We start from the raw sequence: 23,655 nt of genomic DNA, 5'->3' as shown, positions 1-23,655 counted from the left end.
GCAGCTGAAACTAATGAACTACCCCCTCTGCTACTTAACTGACCAGATCAATAGCCCAGATGTTTCACGGACTTGATGCTATACTCTGATTAAAAAGTGTTCCTTTAATTTTTTTTTAGAACAGAATATAATAATGCTGTTTACAGAAGGAAAACACCAAGGAAATCAGTATGATCTAACAAAAGCAACACTACACATCTCAAACTTGTAAAAGATCACCTCGATGATCCAGAACAGACAATATTTTTTTATAAGAAAAAGTTAAACTATTTGATCAAAACACGTGACACCGTGTTTGGAGGTAGGAGACAACTGCACATTGATACTAAAGAATCAAGGTGAAGGGAGCATCATGGGTTGGCCTGCTTGTTTCTTCAAAGCCTGGAGAGCTTAACATGATCAAAGGGGCAGTGAATTTAAAATATTACCAAGAAATCTGACAGCAAAACATCAGGATAGCAGAAGCTTAACAAAAGTTGAGTCATGACACTGGACAACGAACCCAAACACAGGAAGAAATCAAAAAAGACTAAGAGGTAAACATAAGGAAATTGGTGTTTAGGAACGGCCAGTAAGAGACACGCGATCTTGTGGCTTGACCTAAAGAGAACTGATCAGAGAAGAGCTCTCAGGAATAAAAGGAACCAAAAACGTTTGGAGAAAAGGTATGGATTAAAATTCAATGCTGATCAGCAGCTACATGAAGTTTGGTGGAGGCCATTACTATTAACACTAGAACTACCAGAGCCTACGAAAAAACTCCCTTCACACCTCTCCGCCAGCGCCCTTTGTCTTCTAAATGTGCTGATAAAGAGAAGCTAGAGCAGCCGGCTATTCCATCCCTCCACCAATTTAGAACGTGCACGAACTTCAGCTTGATTGAGTATCTGGGAGTGAAGTGGAGTTTTAGAGTGAAATAATAGATCGTTGTTTGGAACACACGCATTTCATGTCTGTTCCGTTTCTACAGTAATCTGTGTCAACACATTGTTAAAACAGAAACGTTTTTTATATTCTAGTAGTAGATGACAAAATGTAGGCATAAACTATATAGTGTATGAAGCCTGAAGTCCAAATAGCAAAGAAACATTTTCACAAGAACAACACAATTGCGCTTTTATTCAAAAATATAACTGCAGAAACAAAAAGCCGCCTTAACATGCGACATTGACACCAGTTTATTGTAACTGCCTCTGTGGTTCAATAGACTACAGCCCCCGCTTGGGAATCAAGGGTCACGAGTTCGATCCTGCGCCCCTCCGTTTTGAGAAGTAAACTGCTCTTAGTCTTACTGTTTTAGAATAAAAGCATACATTTGATTTCAGTCTGTAACAGCCGGTGCAATTTATGATCCTTGTAAAGGTTAGCTTTTTTTTTATTCACTTTTCATTCTCTCAGTCGCGTTCAGAATCAATCCATACAACCCCATCTGACACGGCTGTTTTCACTAAAGACGCGCTATAGCTCTGCAGTGTACCACGATGCATACTACACCCCCGGTTCTGACACACAAACGCTGGCGAAGCTGCCTTCTTCGTATCTCACCGTCACTTGCTTTTCTTTTTATTCAGTTTTATTGAGTGTTCCTGCCAGTCCCCCATGTTGCTGTATGCTTTTCTTTTGTACTCCAGGACATGCAGAGGAAAGAATGGTAAAGACCAGTAACTTCGCGCTATATGCAATCATCAGACACTCCCCATCTGCCCGTGTCGCTCAAACACAGGAACATATATTGGTGTAAAAGTATAACAAAAGTGCACTTTTATTCAAGTGCACTTTTTCCATCGCCTTTTCCTGTAAGAAGCAGTGTACACACTTCTCTCTATGCTGTGGTTTCTATTACACACCTGAAAGAAAGAGACAATACATGTGAAAATATCCAGCATACAGCAACATGCGGGACCTGGCAGGAACACTCAATAAAACTGAATAAAAAGAAAATCAAGTGACGGTGAGATACGAAGAAGGCAGCTTTGCCAGCGCCTGTGTGTCAGAACCGGTGGGGGCGTTAGTATACATCGTGGTACAACACAGAGCTATAGCGCGCCTGTATTCTGTTTCTTTTGTACTCCAGGGCACGCAGAGGAGAGAATAGTAAAGAGCAGTAAGTTGGCGCTATATGCAATCATCAGACACTCCCCATCTGCCCGTTGTTTTGTTATACTTTTCAATACTTTTATACTGCTCAAACGGGCATGCTCAAAAATACACGTAATGCCACGAAAAGTGCGCAGACACTTCATTTCGCAAACAAAACAAGTGCACTTTTATTCAAAACTACCTGTATAACCGAAGAAAAAAAAAGCAAGTTACAGTAGGCGATTGATACGACAGCTTGCATGGTGCAATGCTAAGAAGTGCAGATTTTCATTCCGTGCTATATAAAATCATCACATTCAAATATTAACAGTTCCCACACACCCAAGGACCGTCCTTCCTACATTTACGACACGTGTACTTGTTGCCGTGTACACACCTCTCTGTGCTATGGTTTCTATTACACTGAATGAGCACCTGACACTGTACTTTCTTCCCTGGGGAAGGTCCGCATCAGAGAATTTCCAGTTCCTGCATAAATTCACACCCGATCTGACGCTGTTCGTTTTCAAATAATATTGCATTAGTGCGATTATATTTTCACATATATTGTCTCTTTCTTTCAGGTGTGTAATAGAAACCACAGCATAGAGAGAAGTGTGTACATTGCTTCTTACAGGAAAAGGCGATGGAAAAAGTGCACTTGAATAAAAGTGCACTTTTGTTATACTTTTACACCAATATATGTTCCTGTGTTTGAACGACACGGGCAGATGGGGAGTGTCTGATGATTGCATATAGCTACCGAAGTTACTGGTCTTTACCATTCTTTCCTCTGCATGTCCTGGAGTACAAAAGAAAAGCATACAGCAACATGCGGGACTGGCAGGAACACTCAATAAAACTGAATAAAAAGAAAAGCAAGTGACGGTGAGATACGAAGAAGGCAGCTTCGCCAGCGTTTGTGTGTCAGAACCCGGGGGTGGGGGGCGTTAGTATGCATCGTGGTACACTGCAGAGCTATAGCGCCTTTAGTGAAAACAGCCGTGTCAGATGGGGTTGTATGGATTGATTCTGAACGCGACTGAGAGAATGAAAAGTGAATAAAAAAAAAAGCTAACCTTTACAAGGATCATAAATTGCACCGCTGTTACAGACTGAAATCAAATGTATGCTTTTATTCTAAAACAGTAAGACTAAGAGCAGTTTACTTCTCAAAACGGAGGGGCAGGATCGAACTCGTGACCCTTGATTCCAAGCGGGGCTGATCTATTGAACCACGGAGGCAGTTACAGTAAACTGGTGTCAATGTCGCATGTTAAGGCGGCTTTTTGTTTCTGCAGTTATATTTTGAATAAAAGCGCAATTGTGTTGTTCTTGTGAAAGTGTTTCTTTGCTATTTGGACTTCAGGCTTCATACACTATATAGTTTATGCCTACATTTTGTCATCTACTACTAGAATATAAAAAACGTTTCTGTTTTAACAATGTGTTGACACAGATTACTGTAGAAACGGAACAGACATGAAATGTGTGTGTTCCAAATAACAATCTATTATTTCCACTCTAAAACTCCACTTCACTCCCAGATACTCAATCAATGAGCTGAGAGAAGTTCGTGCACGTTCTAAATTGGTTGGGGGATGGAATAGCCGGCTGCTCCTAGCTTCTCTTTATCAGCACATTTAGAAGACAAAGGGCGCTGGCGGAGAGGTGTGAAGGGATTTAAGAAGCAGTTTAAGGTGGGACGGAATTACGAGTTTTTTCGTAGGCTCTGGTAATTCTAGTGTTAAAGAAGGGTCAACCAGTCGGTAAAGATAGGAGGGTCACAGAGTGGACTGTGAATGTTAAAATGATGTGTTCAGGACTGACAAGAAGTCGTCCAATTGTTTGTGTGTTATTAGCTTAGGCAAGTGTGCTGGCCTGTATTTGGAGAAGAGTTGAAGATCAGACCAAATTGTTAAGATGAATTAAAGCAGATATCCAGGAAATTCCAAAAGGTTCACAACCTTCTATTGCAGCTGTACCTTTGTATAGCACACTTTACCAAGGACATGTTTTAGGACTTTGGCCTGAAAAATTGCTAAACCTTACATAAACATTGATTTTATTTTGCACTTACTTTTTACAGACTTCTTTGTAGATGTTGGCCGATTTTCCTGTGTTCTAACAGATGTAGATTTCTCAGTCCTCTTTGCTTTAGACTGTAATGATTCAGTCTTCACATTGACAGATGGCTCTGGAGATGAACATTGTCTGCGTTGAGAAGAGTCTAACCTGGTCACCACTCCATCTTGACAACTATCATGAAGGTCGTCTTCTTTTACACTGTCCAGATTTGTATGGTTAAACGTCTCAATACTGATGGACCTCTCTTCTTCATCTTCTTTAATGCCCACTGCCTGCAGTTCACCGTTCTCCTCCTTAATGCACAGACTTTCCTGTTTAAGGTAGATGGACTCCAACTCACAGTTCTCCTCCTTAATATCCATGATATTTCTGTCCACATTACAGCTCTTCCGTTTCACATCCATTGAGAAGTTCCATTAAACATCAGCTTTTTTTTCTCTGTAAAAAGAACTGGAATTAACTTCATTAAAACTTCATCACTTAGATATGAAGTCACTTGAATGTCATTTCACAACACCCTCTCTGTAAGGTTTATATAAAGATTGACCGTTCATAGCATGCTGACAGTAACACATTACTCTTTATTTCAAATTATCAGATGTGAAACAATTCTGGGAGCGGAGGGAATGTCCAATAAGCTGAAATAAGACAACCAATCTGCTGTGGGTAATCCTAAAAGGAGAAACTAGATAAGTAGCAACCAATAACTAACCTTCATGAATATTCTAATCAAAGAGGATCTTGATAAGAGGTCAGGTGGTATGTAGGGATGACTGTTATTGGTACCAATACTGAGGTCTGAAAGCTGGAATTGATACCAAAGTCAAAACACTTAGTACTGATCTAAAACTACCTTGCAAAGCAAAGTTAGATTTGTCAGTGAATCTTTAGAACGTGGGAGAAAAAAAAAAATAAAAAAATAATAATAATACTAATAATGGCAGAAACAGGGCACAGATGAAAACTGCACATGGGAAGTAAACAGGCTGAGGTTTAAACTCGCACTACTGGAGCTGTGCAGCAGTAACACAGACTTCAAATTGTTAATAAATTCTTTAATAATCATTATCAGGCATTACCAGTTGAACTTTAGCACCAAAAGATATAAAATTGTGCAGTACAGTGGGATAGGATTAGGGAGAGAAAAAAAAAAATCCAATCCCACTCAATGCATGGAAATGTATGCTGTTTACATGCTTCCCATACAATCTAACAGAGCTTGCGAAGATCTCAGCTCGCATCAGGATGGGGACCATGCATTGGTTGCCACACCCACCACATGACAAAACAGCTCATGATCCTTGTTGGCAATACCCTGTTCAGTCATGGGTATGACATTAAACTGCATCCGGACCTGCAAGTGGACCTCCGACTTACAGGGAAACCTTAGGGGTTGCCAGCATGATTGGCACTCCAGCCACCATAAAATAACTTCACAAAACTCTGAAACAGCACACAGGAGTGAGAAGATCTGCCAAGATAAATTCAATAAACTGCTCAAATCCAGGTGTGCTCAGCCTATAGAGACTTACTTAGGAAGACTCAAAGCTGGAACTGTTGCCAAGATGGCTTTTAAGAGTCTGGATACTTAAATGAATGAGAGATTCAGTTTCTTGATTTGCATTACATTTCGAAACCTTTCAGAAGAAATTTCTTCACTTTGTCATTAGGGGTTTTTGAGTGTAAATTGTTGGGTAAAACTGGCAAATTTAAAATTAAATCCATAGCACAAAGTGTGCAGAAAGTTGATGGTCAACCTTTGCCAGTTATTAACATGAGGAGAGGTGGAGATCTGATCTAGAGAAGAGAGGAATGAAGGCCAGTAGGAACAAGACAGAAAATGTGTGTGTGAATGAGAGGGAGGTCAGTGGAATGGTGAGGATGCAAAGAGTAGAGTTGGAGAAGGTGGATGAGTTTAAATACTTGGGATCAATAATACAGAGTAATGGGGATTGTGGAAGAGAAGTGAAAAAGAGTGCAGGCAGGGTGGAGCAGATGGAGAAGAGTGTCAGGAGTGATTTGTGAAAGAAGGGTATCAGCAAGAGTGAAAGGGAAGGTCTACAGGACGGTAGTGAGATCAGCTATGTTATATGGGTGGTACTCACCAGAAAGCAGGAGACAGAGCTGAAGGTGGCAGAGTTAGAGATGTTAAGATTTGCATTGGGTGTGACGAGGATGGACAGGATTAGAAAAGACGACAATAGAGGGTCAACTCAGGTTGGGAGACAAAGTCAGAGAGGCGAGATTGTGTTGGTTTGATGTAGGCGAGAGATGCTGGGAATATTGGGAGAAGAATGATAAGGATAGAGCTGGCAGGCAGGAGGAAAAGAGGAAGGCTTAAGAGAAGGTTTATGGATGTGCTGAGAGAGGACATGAAGGTGATGAGTGTGACAGAGGAAGAGGACAGAAAGAGATGGAAAAATGAGAATGCCTTTTATTGTCACTATACACATGTACAATGAGATTAAAAGCAGCTCCGTCAGTGCAGACTTATATGTAGAACACAACAAGTAAATAAACAAAGAAACAAACAAACAAATGGTGCAAAAAGTTGCAGGAAAAGTTCCGCAACGCTATATACAAATGGAAAGAATAATAACTAAACCGAGTTATTGCACATTATTTAAATACGGGAAAGAATAAATAACTATTGTGATGATCCTCTGTGGCAACCCCTAACGGGAGCAGCTGAAAGAAGAAGACAAATCAGAAGTGTAAAGTAGTAATGGGCGGAGTGAAGCCTCAAGAAGCATCGAAACATTTGAAGTAACTGCGTTGGAAATCATGATGAAGCATTTAACACTCACCTCCAGAGTGACATCTGCTAGCCACCTGCATTAACGTTACACAAACTGATGATTAAGTTCAATGACGTCTATTAAACTTTTACTACTTTTATTTTTCTATTGCTAAAGGCTGGCAATGAAAAGAAGGGTACAAGAGGAGTCTGAAATTTATTGAGTTGAAAATGAAGAGGAAATATGAGATAAGCATTTAGTTTTGGTAGTAAGAATCTGCCATGAACGGTCAGATCTCTAGTCAGCCATGAGTTAATTGTTTTCCTAATGGAGTACCAACTGGATTAAGGTCTAGCACACTGTTATCACTTGCTGCTGTTGTTTTGTTTATTTTAATTTCCAAGTAAGTAGCTGGAATTCGTTCACATTTGCATTAAAATGTTTTAATAATATCAAGTGCTGTATGCACTTCACTGACCTTTTCAAAGTTCTCTTTGATTGACCAACAAACTTAAGAATTTGAGACGTAAGGAGAAAACGCGGGGGATATGGGAGATAAGGGGCAATGTTGACAAATTCCTCTGTGAATTTCAAATTGTGGGGAGATTCCATGAGACACTTTAAGTGAGCCATTACTTCACTTATAAACCATCATAAATTACTTTACAAAAAAAAAAAAATTAAACAATTCGATTTAAATTTTTTGTACAGTTGCCCATATTCATAAATTTTGTCAAAATATAAATTCATGTCTTTTTGTGTCAAATACCCTTTGAAAATCCAGAAATAGAATCACTGGGTCTCCAAAAAGCAATTCATTATATTCAGTCAAGTCTAAAATCAAACAGAAATTATTAGAAAGATAAAGATCTTTAACATAACGTGACTGACATTCGTCAACAAGGTCATTTATCCCACATTTCTTTGAAAGTTGCAAGTAAAAAATATGAAATGTGATCTGTAAACATTTTATAAAATTCTGAGCTTAGGTCATCGTTCCCAAGTGATTAATTATTTTTTAAATTCTTGATAGCCTATTTCATTTATATGCTGGGATCCAAATATTTCAAAGACATCGTCAAGATTACTATAGAATATAAAGTGGTTTGTAAAAAATTGGTAGTAAATTCTTCAATTAATGTAGGATTCTCACAAAGGACCACATCAATTATGAGCTTTCACAGCATGTTGATTTTACTCCTCTATCTTCTAGACTACAAAAAAAAGAGTTTTTTTTCTCCTTTTTCCAACCACTGTCGTTGATCTCACAAAGCAATCTTTAGCCTAATAAACATTTAAGTTATTAGCTTCTCTGTATCCAACTACATACATATATACAAACACGCTTTTCTTGAGATTTAAAAGAATCTTTTTTTTTTTAATTAAGTTATATTTCAGACAGGACCACTGCCAGTCAAAAGGTAAACAGTAAACTGTCAGAGGTTTAGGTTAACAACAACTGAAAAAGGGAATTTCAGGGAAAAACTAATCAGTTACAACCTACAGATGTTCTGCAGAAATTCAAGTAAATAAAGGTAAATGTAGTTGAGCGTTTGACCACTAGTTTTGGAGAAGTCCATTATTGAGCATGAATTAAATAATCATAGTCAGTATGGAGGAATATTTCGGACAAAATTAAATAAATAAATGCGTAAATAAATAAAAGTACTGTGAAATGTGAGCATAAATAAATGTGTCACGAAATGATTTTTGTTGCTTATTTATTTATTTCATTTTGTCCGTAACATTCCTGCAAACCGTCATGAAATACGGCTTGAAATAAAACTGTCGCTTTCACTCGTCAAAGTTGAGAGGGTGGGCTCTAACACGCCCTCTAGTTACTGATTGGTGAATCGATAGCACAAGAATTAATTAGAAAAATGCTTACTACTGCCGATGAAATGGATTCTGCAGAAGATATTACGTATTTCGGGGAGAGAATTGAAGATTTATCGGAAGAAATTACAATTTACAATTACATTTAATTTAATTCAATTTAAATTACAAATTACTTTGCCTTGCCCGACAAAGAACAATCAATTACTGACCCTCATGAAGATTTTAATTGGAGAATGCATACAGACCAGAAAATTCATTTTGTTGGAACTGTAAGGCAGTAACACCAACCACAAATCTCTATTAACCTCCCAATATTCATCAACATGCATTACTGGTTTTGGATTTTAGCACCAAAACAGACTTTCACATATAACACAGGCTATAAGAGAAACATAACATCCATATAATTTTTCATCCATGCAAAGCAAGTAAATATATGCCGACTACATTGAATTAAGCAGGTTTCAGATGCTAAGTCGTGTATATAGATGCACACATACTGATTATGGACGCCCTTCTTCAACAGATATGAACATTACATTTAGACTTCTCCAGGCGGGTTACCCGAGGAATACCGGCACGACAGCGCTACACTTTCTCTCCTTCTATACATTTGTTTTCTTTCTTGGTTTCGCATTTCGACTTTTCTCCACGGTCGCGGACGCCAGTTTGTTTCAGTTCGTGTTTGTCTGACTAACTCCTCGCTGCTTTCTGAAATGCCGACAGATCACGAACACCGCGGAACTGATAAAGGAGAAAGAAAAGTACAAATTAAAGCGCTGTGTGTGTTAGTGAAATTGACGTGACAGACACAAAGGGCATGCTTACCTCTGCTTGACTGGAGCGGGTAGAAACTCACGCATTCGTAAACTGACGTGCCCAAACCACGAATACTTACTCTCCGTCTCTCGGTAATGACTTTCTTTCAAAACGGACTCCGTCTGGACCAAATGAAAAATCCACATTCATAACATGACGGCCCCAAACTCATATTACTTACCTTCACCCTGTGTGCGATTTGATCATTTTTAAAGCCGACCTACTCAGCAGCCTGTTCCGGTTTGCTGCATACAAGTGAGAAGTGCGCGCCATCCGACTTCCGTATCTGCCGCTTTCGCTGACGTCACGGATCAAAGTACTCCAAGTACGTCATCAAGGGCGACGAAAACCAAGTAGATATTGTTGCAGACCGGAGTAAAATGGGCGTGAATATCATTTTCGAGTTCAGCCAATCATATATTAAATTTGCGAACGTCAGGCACAGATCAGCAAATCGAAAATTTAAACGTCGCTGTCAATCACCTTTTTATTTAACAAATCACCAATCGGTTTTACTTGTCATTCATGCTGCACTTTAGCCAATTGCTTTATGGGTACGTAAAAAGAAAGGTGGGAGTAATTTCTAAAGGTGCACGTGTAAGATAATTTCTAAAGGTGGACGGTCAAGATAAAGTGACTGTAAGAGACAGAGTGTATATTCGTAAAATACATCAGCGATGATAGTCTACTAGTGCCAATATCTTACACTATAACACTCTATCGCGTGCATTATTAAGACTGCAGTGTATTTTACCACCGTCATTTATGATTAGCGGTTCTGAAAAAATAATGATAATAATAGTTTGGATATGAGATATCTATTGTTACTAAACAACGTCTGAAGAAAATTTAAATGAACATAACAATACAAATTTGTGTCCGCCTAATTTTAGTGGATTGACGTGGATTTAAGTGTGAGCTCTACTTCTTTAAGTCAGTCAGATAAAAACAAATGTTTGACTGTTGTTGTTTACTCGAATGTCCAAATGAAATAGTCGCCTACATTTAACTGTCACCTTAAAGACGGGCTATAAACGTAATACAATTTTAAACGTTGAATAAACAGTCAGAGTTAAATCTTTTCTTCTATAACACGCAACCCTGAAATGTGTTTTATTACTTTCATTACTATTTATCAACTTTTATTTATTTATGTTTTCCTATTCCATTGTCGCCCTTCTGCCTGCAGATCAGCGCCTGTTCTTTGTTTGCTGATGTCTGTCAAATATTCTGTGCTCTTCATGTCTGTTCTCAACACACCAGCAGCTCTAGTCAGTTTCTTGTCTGTGGATCTCGTATTCAAGTTTGTTTTTCGCTGTATTATGATTACAGAATATTACAAATCACATACTTCACACTCTCACATTCAGGTATCAGGAACAGACAACGTTAACAAAGCTGGCAATAAAATTGTGACTTTAAAGAATCCATTGGCTGTCTCTAAATGTTATCAATGTTAAATGTAAGAAACACAGTTATCATATCACATTTCAATTATTATTTTTCTAATGAAGTTTACTGTGTTAAACGATCTGTGAAGAGCAAATATTATGCCTTTGAAAAGTAATAATTTTGCAGTTTTGTGACTGTGCACCTGTTAATCAGGGTATTCAATTATTTGACTTAATTGGATCTTTATTACTTTTGGGATTTTAAATACCTCTTTAAGATCATCAAATATATGTTTATTATAATACAGATTATATATGCAAAGTTACATTTAGAGAATAAAACAAGGCAGATGATTGTTCATATCTCATTTATCCTCCATTTGACTCCATCAGGTCCCAGTGGTGTGCTGAACATGTCAGCCTGTCTTTAGTGTCTCTGAGACTGGAGGAGGTCGGGAGTCCAACTGTACAGCAGGCACTGATTGGCATCAGCATCACAGCTGGTAACAAGATAGAGATGACAGATAGTTCAGGTGGGCATCATCCTATATGACTACACAAGCAAACGGCATATTAAGAGCACACCGAGTCTGTATACTCCAGTATGGCCCTGACATAACAACCTGTACAGCTGTAAACGACTCCACTTTACTGGTCAGTTTACCACACACTGCACTGAGTCTGTCAAGTCTGAACAGCTGGGAATTTATTTTGGCAATGATATTTCTGGTAAGGCATTTGTTTTCTTGTTTGTCATTATTTATACTGAAAAAACAGTTTACATTAATGAAGTTTTCTATAGGATATATATATATACAGTGCATCCGAAAGTATTCAAAGCACATCACTTTTTTCACATTTTGTTATGTTACAGCTTTATTCCAAAATGGATTAAATTCATTTTTTTATTCATAATTCTACACACAACACCACATAATGACAACGTGAAAAAAGTTTACTTGAGGTTTTTGCAAATTTATTAAAAATTAAAAACTGAGAAAGCACATGTACATAAGTATTCACAGCCTTTGCCATGAAGCTCCAAATTGAGCTCAGGTCCATCCTGTTTCCCCTGATCATCCTTGAGATGTTTCTGCAGCTTCACTGGAGTCCACCTGTGGTAAATTCAGTTGACTGATCATGATTTGGAAAGGCACACACCTGTCTATAAAAGGTCCCACAGTTGACAGGTCATGTCAGAGCACAAACCAAGCATGAAGGAATTGTCTGTAGACCTCCCCGACAGGATTATCTCGAGTCACAAGTCTGGAGAAGGTTACAGAAAAATTTCTGCTACTTTGAAGGTCCCAATGAGCACAGAGGCCTCCTTCATCCATAAGTGGAAGAAGTTCGAAACCACCAGGACTCTTCCTAGAGTTGGCCGGCCATCTAAACTGAGCGATTGGGGGAGAAGGGCCTTAGTCAGGGAGGTGACCAAGGACCCGATGATCACTCTGTCAGAGCTCCAGAGGTCCTCTGTGGAGAGAGGAGAAAACTTCCAGAAGGACAACCATCACTGCAGCAATCCACCAATCAGGCCTGTATGGTAGAGTGGCCAGAAGGAAGCCACTCCTTAGTAAAAGGCACATGGCAGCCCGCCTAGAGTTTGCCAAAAGGCACCTGAAGGACTCTCAAACCATGAGAAACAAAATTCTCTGGTCTGATGAGACAAAGATTGAACTCTTTGGTGTGAATGCCAGGTGTCACGTTTGGAGGAAACCAGGCACCGCTCATCACCAGGCCAATACCATCCCTACAGTGAAGCATGGTGGTGGCAGCATCATTCTGTGGTGATGAAACTGGGAAACTTGTCAAGATAAAGGGCAAGATGACTGCAGCAACGTACAGAGACATCCTGGATGAAAACCTGCTCCAGAGCGCTCTTGACCTCAGACTGGGGCGACGGTTCATCTTTCAGCAGGACAACGACCCTAAGCATACAGCCAAGATATCAAAGGAGTGGCTTTAGGACAACTCTGTGAATGTCTTTGAGTGGCCCAGCCAGAGCCCAGACTTGAATACGATTGAACATCTCTGGAGAGATCTTAAAATGGCTGTGCACCGACGCTTCCCATCCAGTCTGATGGAGCTTGAGAGGTGCTGCAAAGAGGAATGGGCAAAACTGGGCAAAGATAGGTGTGCCAAGCTTGTGGCATCATATTCAAAAAGACTTGAGGCTGTAATTGCTGCCAAGGGTGCATCGACTGAGTATTGAGCAAAGGCTGTGAATACTTATGTACATGGGATTTATCAGTTTTTTTATTTTTAATAAATTTGCAAAACCTCAAGTAAACTTTTTTCACGTTGTCATTATGGGGTGTTGTGTGTAGAATTCCGAGGAAAAAAAAAGAATTTAATCCATTTTGGAATAAGGCTGTAACATAACAAAATGTGTAACCAGTGATGCACTGTGAATACTTTCCGGATGCACTGTATATATACATACACATACATACACATAAACACTGACACACACTTAATGTCAAGACCTAAGAATAACGAGGTTCTAGTTGTGAGTTATGGTTTTAGAATACTGAGTTTGAAAAGTTTTGACTCTCTATTTATCAGGAGTATTCAATCCTTTTCCTTTAATTTTGTTCCCTGATTTTTCAGTTAATGACAATGCAAGTTTTATTGAAAATGTGACTCCTAAATAAAGATAAGTAAGACCCTCATTGTTGTAGACTGTTTGGAAGTAAACAGCACAGTCTTGATCAGGATGCTCAGTTTCCATGCTGTGGGATTACCGGCGAGTCCATCAAAGTGCCGTTTGTAGACGGTGTTGATACAAGAGGAGGCTCTGCTCAAATCTATCAGTTGTAGTTGTGTTAATACACGAGTTGATTGGTCAGCACAAATTAAAACACTCAGTATTGTCATTACCAAAAACAAAATGTTAATAATTATTCAGTGTAAATTGTACAACCATTTCAAGAAATATTTACAATTAACAATAATAATGGGTCAGTTGAACTGAAAGAACAATTAATCTTTTTTGTACATTCTAACAAACAGACTGATCGGGAAATATACTGAAGCACACCCACTTCTATATATCATATATAAATAATATGTAATTGGGATAGACATGTTTGCTTGTAATTTTCAAAAAAGCAACAAAACTGTACAATGCAGTTATAAAAATTAAAGAAAAAAATGCAGATGACATGAATTGGCTAAAACAGGTACACAGACAATTTCAAATATACAGAACTTAAATCAACAAGTGCCCTTTATTATTTACATCAATATTTAAATCAAATATACTCAACTCTATTATGCACATCAGATTAACTTTCAGAAATAAAAAAAGCCAAAGACAAACAAAGCACGTGACACGTTTATTAGAGGAGCTGCTGAGATGGAATCCCAAGTTGAAAAGCCTCAGGGCTGCTGTCTGTCCTCAAACTCCAACAGTTGAAGCTCAAGTTTGTCAAACTCTTTGCTTACTTTAAAAAAGTACTTTTACCAATACTAAAAGTGTGTTACCGCATATTTTAAATTTCACTTTAAACATATATTTACATTTCTATGTTTTTAGTTTATATTCTTGTCTAAATTCACTACAAGTAAAATGGTATTCTGATTAACAGAAGAATGGTGCTGAAAATAAAAAGAAAGGACCGTCTGCTGCCAACACCACGTGACGTCCCACTCACTGTCTGCTGGTCCATCAATGAACAGACCTTCTGCCTCTGGTGGAGAAATCCTCTCAACTGTTCCTCGAGCTTTAATAAGAGCCGATCACAAACACAGAAACAGAGAGGACGTCACTCACAGAAACACTTTCTGTACTCATCAGAGACTCACTAAAGCCAAATCAGCACATCCAGAATGACGTGAACTCTGTTGATCTTTTCAAAAGTGCCTACAGCTCTTGACAGAGCTTCATCAGGTAGTTGTAGAGGCCATCTGTCAGCTCCTCATCTTCTACTGTATAGAGGTCATTACCTGGTGATCTTTAGGATCTTCTTCATTTTTAAACCATTTGGATGACATCTTTTCAGAAAAAACAGCCTGTTGGATAAGCAAATACAAGAGTTTGGTGCTCTAAAGTCATCATAGGTCTTTGTATAGTAGTATAAGTAAGGTAAAGCATATTAATTCGGTAATGAATAACTAGTATTTCATTTCGTATAATTACAGACGTAAGCATTTGTTGTTTTCATGAAATCTGTCCCTTCATGTGGAAAACATGGCGAGCAATGTAGCATCTTTCTCAACCTACCTCGTTGGTTTGCTTTAAAAAGCAAGCACATTTCTCGGATAGTTACGTATGTGCATATATATATATATATATATATATTTGTAATCTTTTAAAAGTTTTATTTTACACAGAAAAAGAAAATGACACCTTGAGGTAAGTTTGAGAACGATATGGCGTTTGTCCTAAACTACAACCTGTAAACAACACATAAAGACGTTTGCTAAACCGTCACGGTATTATTTGACCTCTTATTTAATTAGTGTTCTACATAGGCAATGTATTTCCTAGTTCATTTTTAACACTGTGATTTATTTAGCGATGTTTGATTTCCTACGTCCTGTTTTATTTCAGGATTTTCGCTATCGCATACTGAAAAGTAGTGGAAAAGACGGCCATTCATTTAAGCGGATATGTTGGCGTAAATGCAGGAAGTGTTGGAAGAGCGGCATCTGCTTCAGGATTTCACTCTTTCACTCTCTACGTTTCCTTCCCGTTTACCACTCATTCCTGGGACATTATTTGATTGAGATATATTTTTTGTGTAAGTTTAAAAAAAGAAATGAAAATTTTCATTGACATTTGAATGTCAGTAATTCAGTACAAATTATCCTCAGAGATTTGATTTAATTTTCCTTTAAAAATATAACTCGTTTGTTGTGACTATCTGTGTATGTTCAAATAAATAAAGATATATGGAATTTTAGCATGTATTTCATATACAGTCATTACTGCCCAGCGTTGCATTTTTACTCATTTTTTTTGAGTACTGTAATTCAAATGAAAATAGGAGTAAAATAAAACCATTTTGCCGCTTTTTATATTTAATCAAACTCATTTATTTTAGCTAAATTTGAGTAAATTAATAAATTAAGTTTGCTCAATAGTGCAGTATATTAAATCTACTAAAAAATATTGCTTGTAATTTGTTGCCTTATTTTTTTAAGTACTTTTAAAGCATTATTTATTACAGTGTGTGCTGGCTGTCTGGTTTTGGTCTGAACACTCCTGTTTTCTCATAAAAGTGGAAACTTTGGAATAAACTTCAAACTGTGAGAATTACTCTGTGGTTCACTACAAAAACTCTCATTCGTGGTTATCTCAATAGTTTTTTAGAATACATCCATTTTTTCAGAGTATTATGAATACCCCAATGTGGACACTACCTAAAGTAATATGCAAGTCACAGCCATGTCATCCTAAGATAAAAAGGATAAATACAGTGCACTCCATTATTATTGGCACCCCTTGTAAAAATTAGTAAGAAGGGTTAGGAAAAAAAATCCCTGTTTGCTGAAGAAATGTCACCTTGCACTGAAAAAATTAGAAACATCTGACTTTTAATTGAAACAATTTAATTCAAAGAAAAACAAAGCCCTCATCAAAAATAAATATTTTTAAAATTACATTTTTATAAGGGGTGTCATTAATAGTGGAGGACATGTTAAATGAATGCCACAATTAAAGGTATGTCACACATGAAGAAAAAAAAATATCAGCATCTTTAAAAGACTGACAGTAAAATCAAAGAATTCGTTCATAGTCAGATAAAGAGCAGACTGAGAGAGGATAAGAGATAAAGAACTGAACTCCTACACAATCTAAACGCAAATGTCAAGTTACATAAAGCTTACAGTTCATATTCAAATACCATCAACGTGTCTACTCCACAGTCTACTGAACCAGCAGGGATGTCCTAGGAATAGATGGAAAGAAAAGAAAAATACACGTGAAAGTCAAACACTACAAGTTTAAGAAATGGGTTTTGTAATTTACCTGATTTTTCATTAACATCCAGTTTCCAGAAGATATTCTTGTAGCAAGCTGGCTGAAAGGAAAAAAATCTAAATGTCACTTGTAATTAAACTGAAAGGCTCCGTTAACATCGCGACTGTCAGTCTGACTCACGTATAATTTAGTGGCGCACTGCCCACTGCAGGAAAGTCTTCAACAGTTTAGATATGGCAGGCATCATCTGCACAAAACTACCATGAAATTCTATTAAAACTGACGGTACAAAAACAAAACATCGCAGATTATTTGGTATTACAATTCAGACACATTACTCCAACATAAGGAACTAAACTGAAAAGAAAAAAGGTAACATCGTGCACCACTGCAGTCAATCTGAACTTTACCAAAAGCCTACTTCATGACAGAATAAACTGCTCAAGCGTTTCCTGGATGCTTGTAAAAGTTTATTTGTCTTCCATGCACAGTCGAGGAATTCTCGTGAAACTCGCCTTGTGGAAGTACCGCTGAGTGCCGATCCACTTCAAGCACTGAATACTACAGCGAAAATGATTATTCATGCAAACGTAAAGGTTCACGGTACAAACATAACCATACAAAACAAAGTTATTAAAAATACGTAAAAAACTGCAACTTTCAAACGTTTTCATTTCGAAGCACACTTACTCCCATTGTCAAAAATACGAGCAATTAGTTTCGTCGCTTCTTATTCTTTTGTCTAATGGAGTTTCATCGCCGCACCTTCTTTTTTTTTATCTCCTTTCGTTTAATGGAGTTTCGTCGCTTGGTACAACGGCAGGTTATTTAAGAGGAAACTTTATAAGACGGAACCTCAAAGAGGTAGGGATCACGAACTGTGAAACGTTTGGTTAAAGTTACACTTCATAGACAATTTCAAACGTTGATAATTGGACAGGTGAGTTTTTGATTGTCTTAGAGTAACAATAATCTCATTCATTGAAATTCTGAATTAGCCAATACTATCCACTTGCATTAACAGTTATCCCGCCTTCAGATCCGCCCATAATGTCTCCGGTCTGCAGCAATACCCTTCTCACGAAAACAGTAGCATCCCAAAACTTGCAATACTATCCTGATACTATCTGTTGCAGCCCGTGTTGCGCACTCCCTGTGTCTTACAGGATTGAATATCAAATTCTGTTCTTGACCTGCTCACTAAGGTCCTCTGATTCTGTGTCCCTCACTAACCTGCACTCTGTGGGTGACAGCAGGGCCTTCAGCTGTATAGTGCCTAGACTGGGGATGACCTCCCGAAGTTAATGAGATCAGCTGACTCCATTCATTTGTTTTAATCTAATTTGTTTAGAATGTGTCGTGGCGAAAAATTGTCACCAGAAGGGTTTTTACCTGAAATGAAGGCTATTAGGACTCAGTGGATAGGCAAACAGAATCTACAGTTTTATTGCAATAAAATAACCATAATAATAAAAACACGGACTCAACCCATGCGGCCATATTGAGCTGAGCCCCGAACAGTTCAGGACTCCAAACTTATATACTGTAGTCATTTCTTATCACTCCGACCTCGCCCAGATTAGCTCATTTGCTGTTCTCTCTGATTCCCCTCTGAACCTGCCCAGCCGATACCTCGAGTTCCCATGGGAACCGTTATTATCTCCTGACTTTCCCTGCAGCTGCCCCCCAGTATTTCTACTGTCTATTGTTAATTTTTACTTTCTGTTTTGCTCATTTCTATTGGTTCTTGGCCGAGCAGAAGTTCCTTCTTCCATGTTTGGGCTTTTTCTTATCACTTCCCCTTCCTTGGCATGCATGCTAGTTTATACTTGGCATCTTAAAGCTAAGCTTTTAATTAAAAAGAAATATGGCATGTGCCTTTATTTAATCATTTGCTTGGAATGCTTGATTTACATTTAATGTCTGCACTAAGGTTAAATGCTAGTATAATTTTCTAAACTTATTTATGCTAGAATACATTTTGTTATTTTCCATACATTACATCGTCTCTGACCTTGTCATCAATGCCTTTTGCTATTTCTGCTGACTCACTATTCCAGCTAGTTTCTCACGCGCCTACCAGGACCATTTTCCCTGCATTTTGTTACTGGTATCGTTCCTTGCTTCCTGACCTTCAAGGAACAGGTGTTCTGATTTCCCCTTATCCTATCCTCGGGTAGTTTCTGTACGTCATTCTTGTCCTGTTCTGTTCTTCCTCTCTGTGAGACTTGCCCAAACACCATCAGACAGAGAGCGCATCTTTATAAAACTCCACAACAACACAGTCCCGCACAACACACTGTGCTTCTTACCCCAATCACCTTTCCACCGGGCCTCTCGCACTGTCCGTGGGCCACCTATCCTCTCTCCATGGGAGCCTCGTCCTACTCCCACTCCCGACTCTAGCTCCCTGATTGGAGGGAGTCGGCCCCTTTTATCCTTACCCGGATGAGCTCCAGGTGCTCTGCCTGACGACACTTCCTGGTGTGGCGGAATTGTCAGGAGAGCACCCGGAAGCTGTCCAGGTGTCCCTGGAAGGATCATCCTTCAGGAGTATGGCGGAAGTAAATGTGTCCCAGGCTCCATGAGCCTCGGGGCACCCCCTGGCGGTGGGCATGGGCTTCAATGGGCTTGAGCATCTCTGCTCCCCTTCCGTGGCCCTCTTCCGATCTAGGGCAGTTGCCCCCTCGTGGCCCAGATGACAAATGCACCACCTCTTGGTCCTTCCAGGCGTACCGGCCGGGTCTGACCCCCTGCCTCCTGCAACACTCCCTTAATACTGATAATTTTCCTTTTTTACTAGAAAATGCAATATGACTAATTTTTTAGTTAACCATTTGCTTGACCTTATCTTATTTGCTTAACATTCTAATTTATGCTTAATCTGATGTATCAGAAGCTTTTAATTACTTTTATGGCTATTTATGCTAATATGCATCTATCTGTTCAGGTACTCAGGGTTTGAATTTTTGTCACAATTTATGTTATTTGTTCAAGAATTTTTTGTAGTATTATATGTTGTATTTTAGCCTGAATTATTGTCTTTTATTCTATTTGAATGTTTTGTATATCCTGTATTTATCTTTATTTAGTGAAGACATTATTTGTAACCTATATTATATAGGTCCTGTTGTTCTTTCTGAATTTTGGGCATAGGAACGGTGCTATATAAATAAATTGTGTTTTTATTAGTATTTTTCTTTTTTTTTCTTTTGATGTCCCATTGTTTATAATAATAAGTGACAAAAATTTCAGCAGTTCTATATAATGCATTAATATATAGCATAATTCAGTGTAGAATGTGTATTGCCGTTTTCTTCACATTAATGTTTAAAAATATTAGATATTTATTCTAAATTGGTTTAGAACAATATTGCACACATGCATAGTACATTTTGAAAAACGTAATCACTTTTATAATTAACGTTTCACTAAGCTCTAACGTGGTGCAAACATTGTAATTATATTGTAAATTTCGTTCCATGAATGTAAACGAAAAACTCGTTTCAATTAACACAAATCTTTATGATTTTAATTGTATCGACGTGTTAAATGGCTCCCACAGACCCGAACACAACGTAAATGTTAAAAGTGTATTTCATAAACACGATCCGCATTGTTTAGTTTCATGTGTGACACGACGTGATGGCAGAAACCCTCTGAACTTCACAGTGATGCGTATTATTTGGTTTGATGTACTTTTTCCTTCTCATTTTTATCGCTTAATTTCTGAACGGGCCCTTCACCCGACGTTACTTTCCGTGCTTTGCCGAGACCTGCTGAAACCTTCCAAAAGTAATTTTACGAAGTCAGTCCTGAAACGACAGAGACGTCACTTCCGGGTCTGTAACTGCGGGTCTACAACTGCGGTGACGTATGATGCTGTGGCTCTGCAAGCGGATGCTACTCAAAACTTGAGCAGTCAGCTGGCGACAGAAAAGAAGACGCTGTGCTCGTGTGGTTGAGTGACTTGGCTTTGTCACAATACTTGGAAAGAAAAGTAAGCGATCCGAGGTCGGGTCCGTCACTTTAAGGAATGTGGGATTTTTCATTCTGTTTGTCATTTCTTTACCGCTTTCTGTGGCTCACTGCACTTTACTTTCTCGATTCCCATTTCTGCTTTAGAGCTCACACGAACACCGCCACTGCTTTCTATTCATTCTGTGCCGTCTGTTTCTTCAGTCCTGTGGGGAATACTTTGAGATCGAGCAGGCGTCGCTTTCATTTATTTGTTTATTTTAAAGAAAAGTAGCACAGCCACAGTAACATACATCTTAGTCACGGTGCAGCTGTTATGTTAAAATCCGTTGAATAAAAAGAAAACCGATCCTCGGAGAAACACATTTTTTCCTCCATTTAGGGTCTACATTTGATTTTTCCGTTGACTTACGAGAGAGGTATGTTTTGATTCTTCCATTTAAGCAAGATGGATATGTGTGCAGGCCATGGCGTGCAGTAAGATGCGTTTTAAGTTTACATTTTTATTAAATGCTTTGCTAAATCAAGAATATATAACATAAACATTGATAATCTGATATATTTATATACAAAGTAAGGAAAAAAGCACGGGATGCTAATATTTTTTAGATTATGCTTAAACCTATTGTGGTTGAAACGCCTTTCAGTAGTAAATTTGCTTAATAGTTTGTTTTGGCGGCATCACAGACTTGTTAGTTTAGCTATGTTATTTAACACTCCAGTTCTCTCTCTCTCTCTCTCTCGTTTTGTTTTTTTTTTCTTTCTTTCTTTCAAACCTCATCTTGTTTATGTAAGACCATCCTAGTGCTATAATCTTATACAAGCAGTCCCCAGGTTACGTACGAGGTAGGGACTGTAGGTTTGTACTTAAGTTGAGTTTGTATGTACGTCAGAACAGGTACATTATTTTAATAAATGCTATTGTTTGCCGACTGTAACCAAGTGCTCTGCCAATGAATGATGGAGTTTCACCTCTCTCTGACCTTTTTATTATTTCTACTTTATTTTCCATGGTGTTGGTTTTTCTCTTCTCTACTGTATCACCAGCACTTGCATCAGATTTGTGTTTCAGAGACATTCTTGAAGGGTGAACACAAAAGGTTAAGATGAGCTCTTCTGCACATCACTGTACACGTTATCACAGCAGGAAGGCACCCGTCAATACATCTGATGTACTGACAAGAGACAACGTCCTGCTATGTGCGTAACAGTACAAGTAGGCTTGCTATTGAAAATTGACTGGGGGTGGCAAGGGGGGGTTCATCACCAACACACCTCACAGTCACCTCCACTACAGTATCCTGCCTGCAGCGTCCACCCACTGAGAATGAACACGGTGCGGCCAAAGGCAGGTAGTGAATCACCCACCACCGCACCCATTCAACAGGCAGCCACCCAAGGTACACTATAATGCTACCACCCCCGCCCCGTTCACCCTCAATGGCCTCCGTTCAGCCACAATGGGTCACTGCTTGCAGCATTACCAGCCGTGTGTGCTGGGTGGGCAGTGAAACGCCCGCCTCCACTCCATTCAGCCTGCATCCAGTCTGGAACAGTAGCTGCAGCCGCGTAGTGGGCGGGCAGCGAACCATCATCCTGCACACGAGCGACAGCTGTGGCCCCAGTGACTACGGACCACGGGTCACCACTTGCTGCTGGGAGCCACCCGAAGGACACTACACTGCGCGAGCAACAAAATCACCCCCCTCCAGCCACCACTTGCAGCATCCCCAGGCAAAAGATGACAGAGTGGCAGTTACTGAGTTGCATGCATTGCAGCTGCATCCTCGTTCGTAAGTCGTACGTTGGATGTCCAATTAAATTACATCAATTGTTATCGATTATTATCACCGATTGTGAATCTGGTTGGAATAAAAACTTGCAGCCACAGTGGAACCCCAGGATTGAGTTTGGGAACCACTGAAATAGATCATAAATTGATATCATAATCATTTACATTTTTTCTACTAATCTGTAGCCTCTCCACTGTCACTATCAACTTCATTTGTCCGTTCATAAAGTGTCTACATTCAGTATTCACCTTCTGCTTTGGTCTTCTAGGCCTACGATCTAGCATATTAACGTTATCCTCTTAAAATGCAGAGTCTTTATTTAAAATCTTGCCACGAGCTTGATTAAATTTATTGAGATGAATGTAAATTTGGTTCTCGACGGTACTTTTGTATGGATAATATTTTTTTACATTTAAATAGTGCTATTCTAGCTGCTCAAAGTGCTTTACATTTCAAAGTGCTTTCTTAGCGTCTTTAACTCTGCTACCTCCAGCTCTGTCTCCTGCTTTCTGGTCAGTGCCACCGTCTCCAACCCATATAACATAGCTGGACGCACTACCGTCCTGTAGACTTTCCCTTTCACTCTTGCTGATACCCGTCGGTCACAAATCGCTCCCGACACTCTCCTCCACCCACTCCACCCTGCCTGCACTCTCTTTTTCACCTCTCTTCCACAATCCCTGTTACTCTTGACAAAGAATAATTTGAATTAAGCCAATCGAACAAAATGTAACGCAATACACACGCTAAGCTGCAAGAGTGTATTCTTGTAAGACAAATGTACTAAACTAACTTTTAAGGTAGCTTTTGATATCGTATAATCAATTATTATGGGTGATGATCATTATGTGCGAAATGTAAGCTATAATAAGAATGTGCGGTGCAATAACTGAAAGTATAACATTAATCCTTTTATAAGCTGAAAAAAGATTCTTAAATTGTAACTGCCACATAGCTGTTGAAGTGTTGTAACCCTGATGGTGCAGAAGAATAGGAAA

At 38.8% G+C, this 23,655-nt stretch overlaps 2 protein-coding genes across 2 annotated transcripts in view; both read right to left on the bottom strand.

Annotated features, from left to right (window-relative positions):
• LOC120533404 (gastrula zinc finger protein XlCGF57.1-like) overlaps positions 1-9,829 on the bottom strand; it is a 91,680-nt gene extending 81,851 nt beyond the window's left edge. Inside the window, exons 1-2 of the mRNA XM_039760267.1 lie at positions 9,745-9,829; positions 4,160-4,605 (exon numbers count right to left, since the gene is read on the bottom strand). Of these exons, the coding sequence (XP_039616201.1) occupies positions 4,160-4,571 (412 nt within the window). The 5' untranslated portion in view covers positions 4,572-4,605; positions 9,745-9,829. The remainder of the gene's footprint in view (positions 1-4,159; positions 4,606-9,744) is intronic.
• LOC120534716 (zinc finger and SCAN domain-containing protein 21-like) overlaps positions 7,639-23,655 on the bottom strand; it is a 63,744-nt gene continuing 47,727 nt past the window's right edge. The window contains exon 4 of the mRNA XM_039762300.1: positions 7,639-7,739. Coding sequence (XP_039618234.1) covers positions 7,639-7,739 — 101 coding nt within the window. The remainder of the gene's footprint in view (positions 7,740-23,655) is intronic.

This window comes from Polypterus senegalus, chromosome 8 (assembly GCF_016835505.1).
Source record: "Polypterus senegalus isolate Bchr_013 chromosome 8, ASM1683550v1, whole genome shotgun sequence".
NCBI lineage: Eukaryota > Metazoa > Chordata > Cladistia > Polypteriformes > Polypteridae > Polypterus > Polypterus senegalus.
Note: the sequence above shows the minus strand (reverse complement) of the source record. Positions and strands in the feature narration are given on the sequence as shown.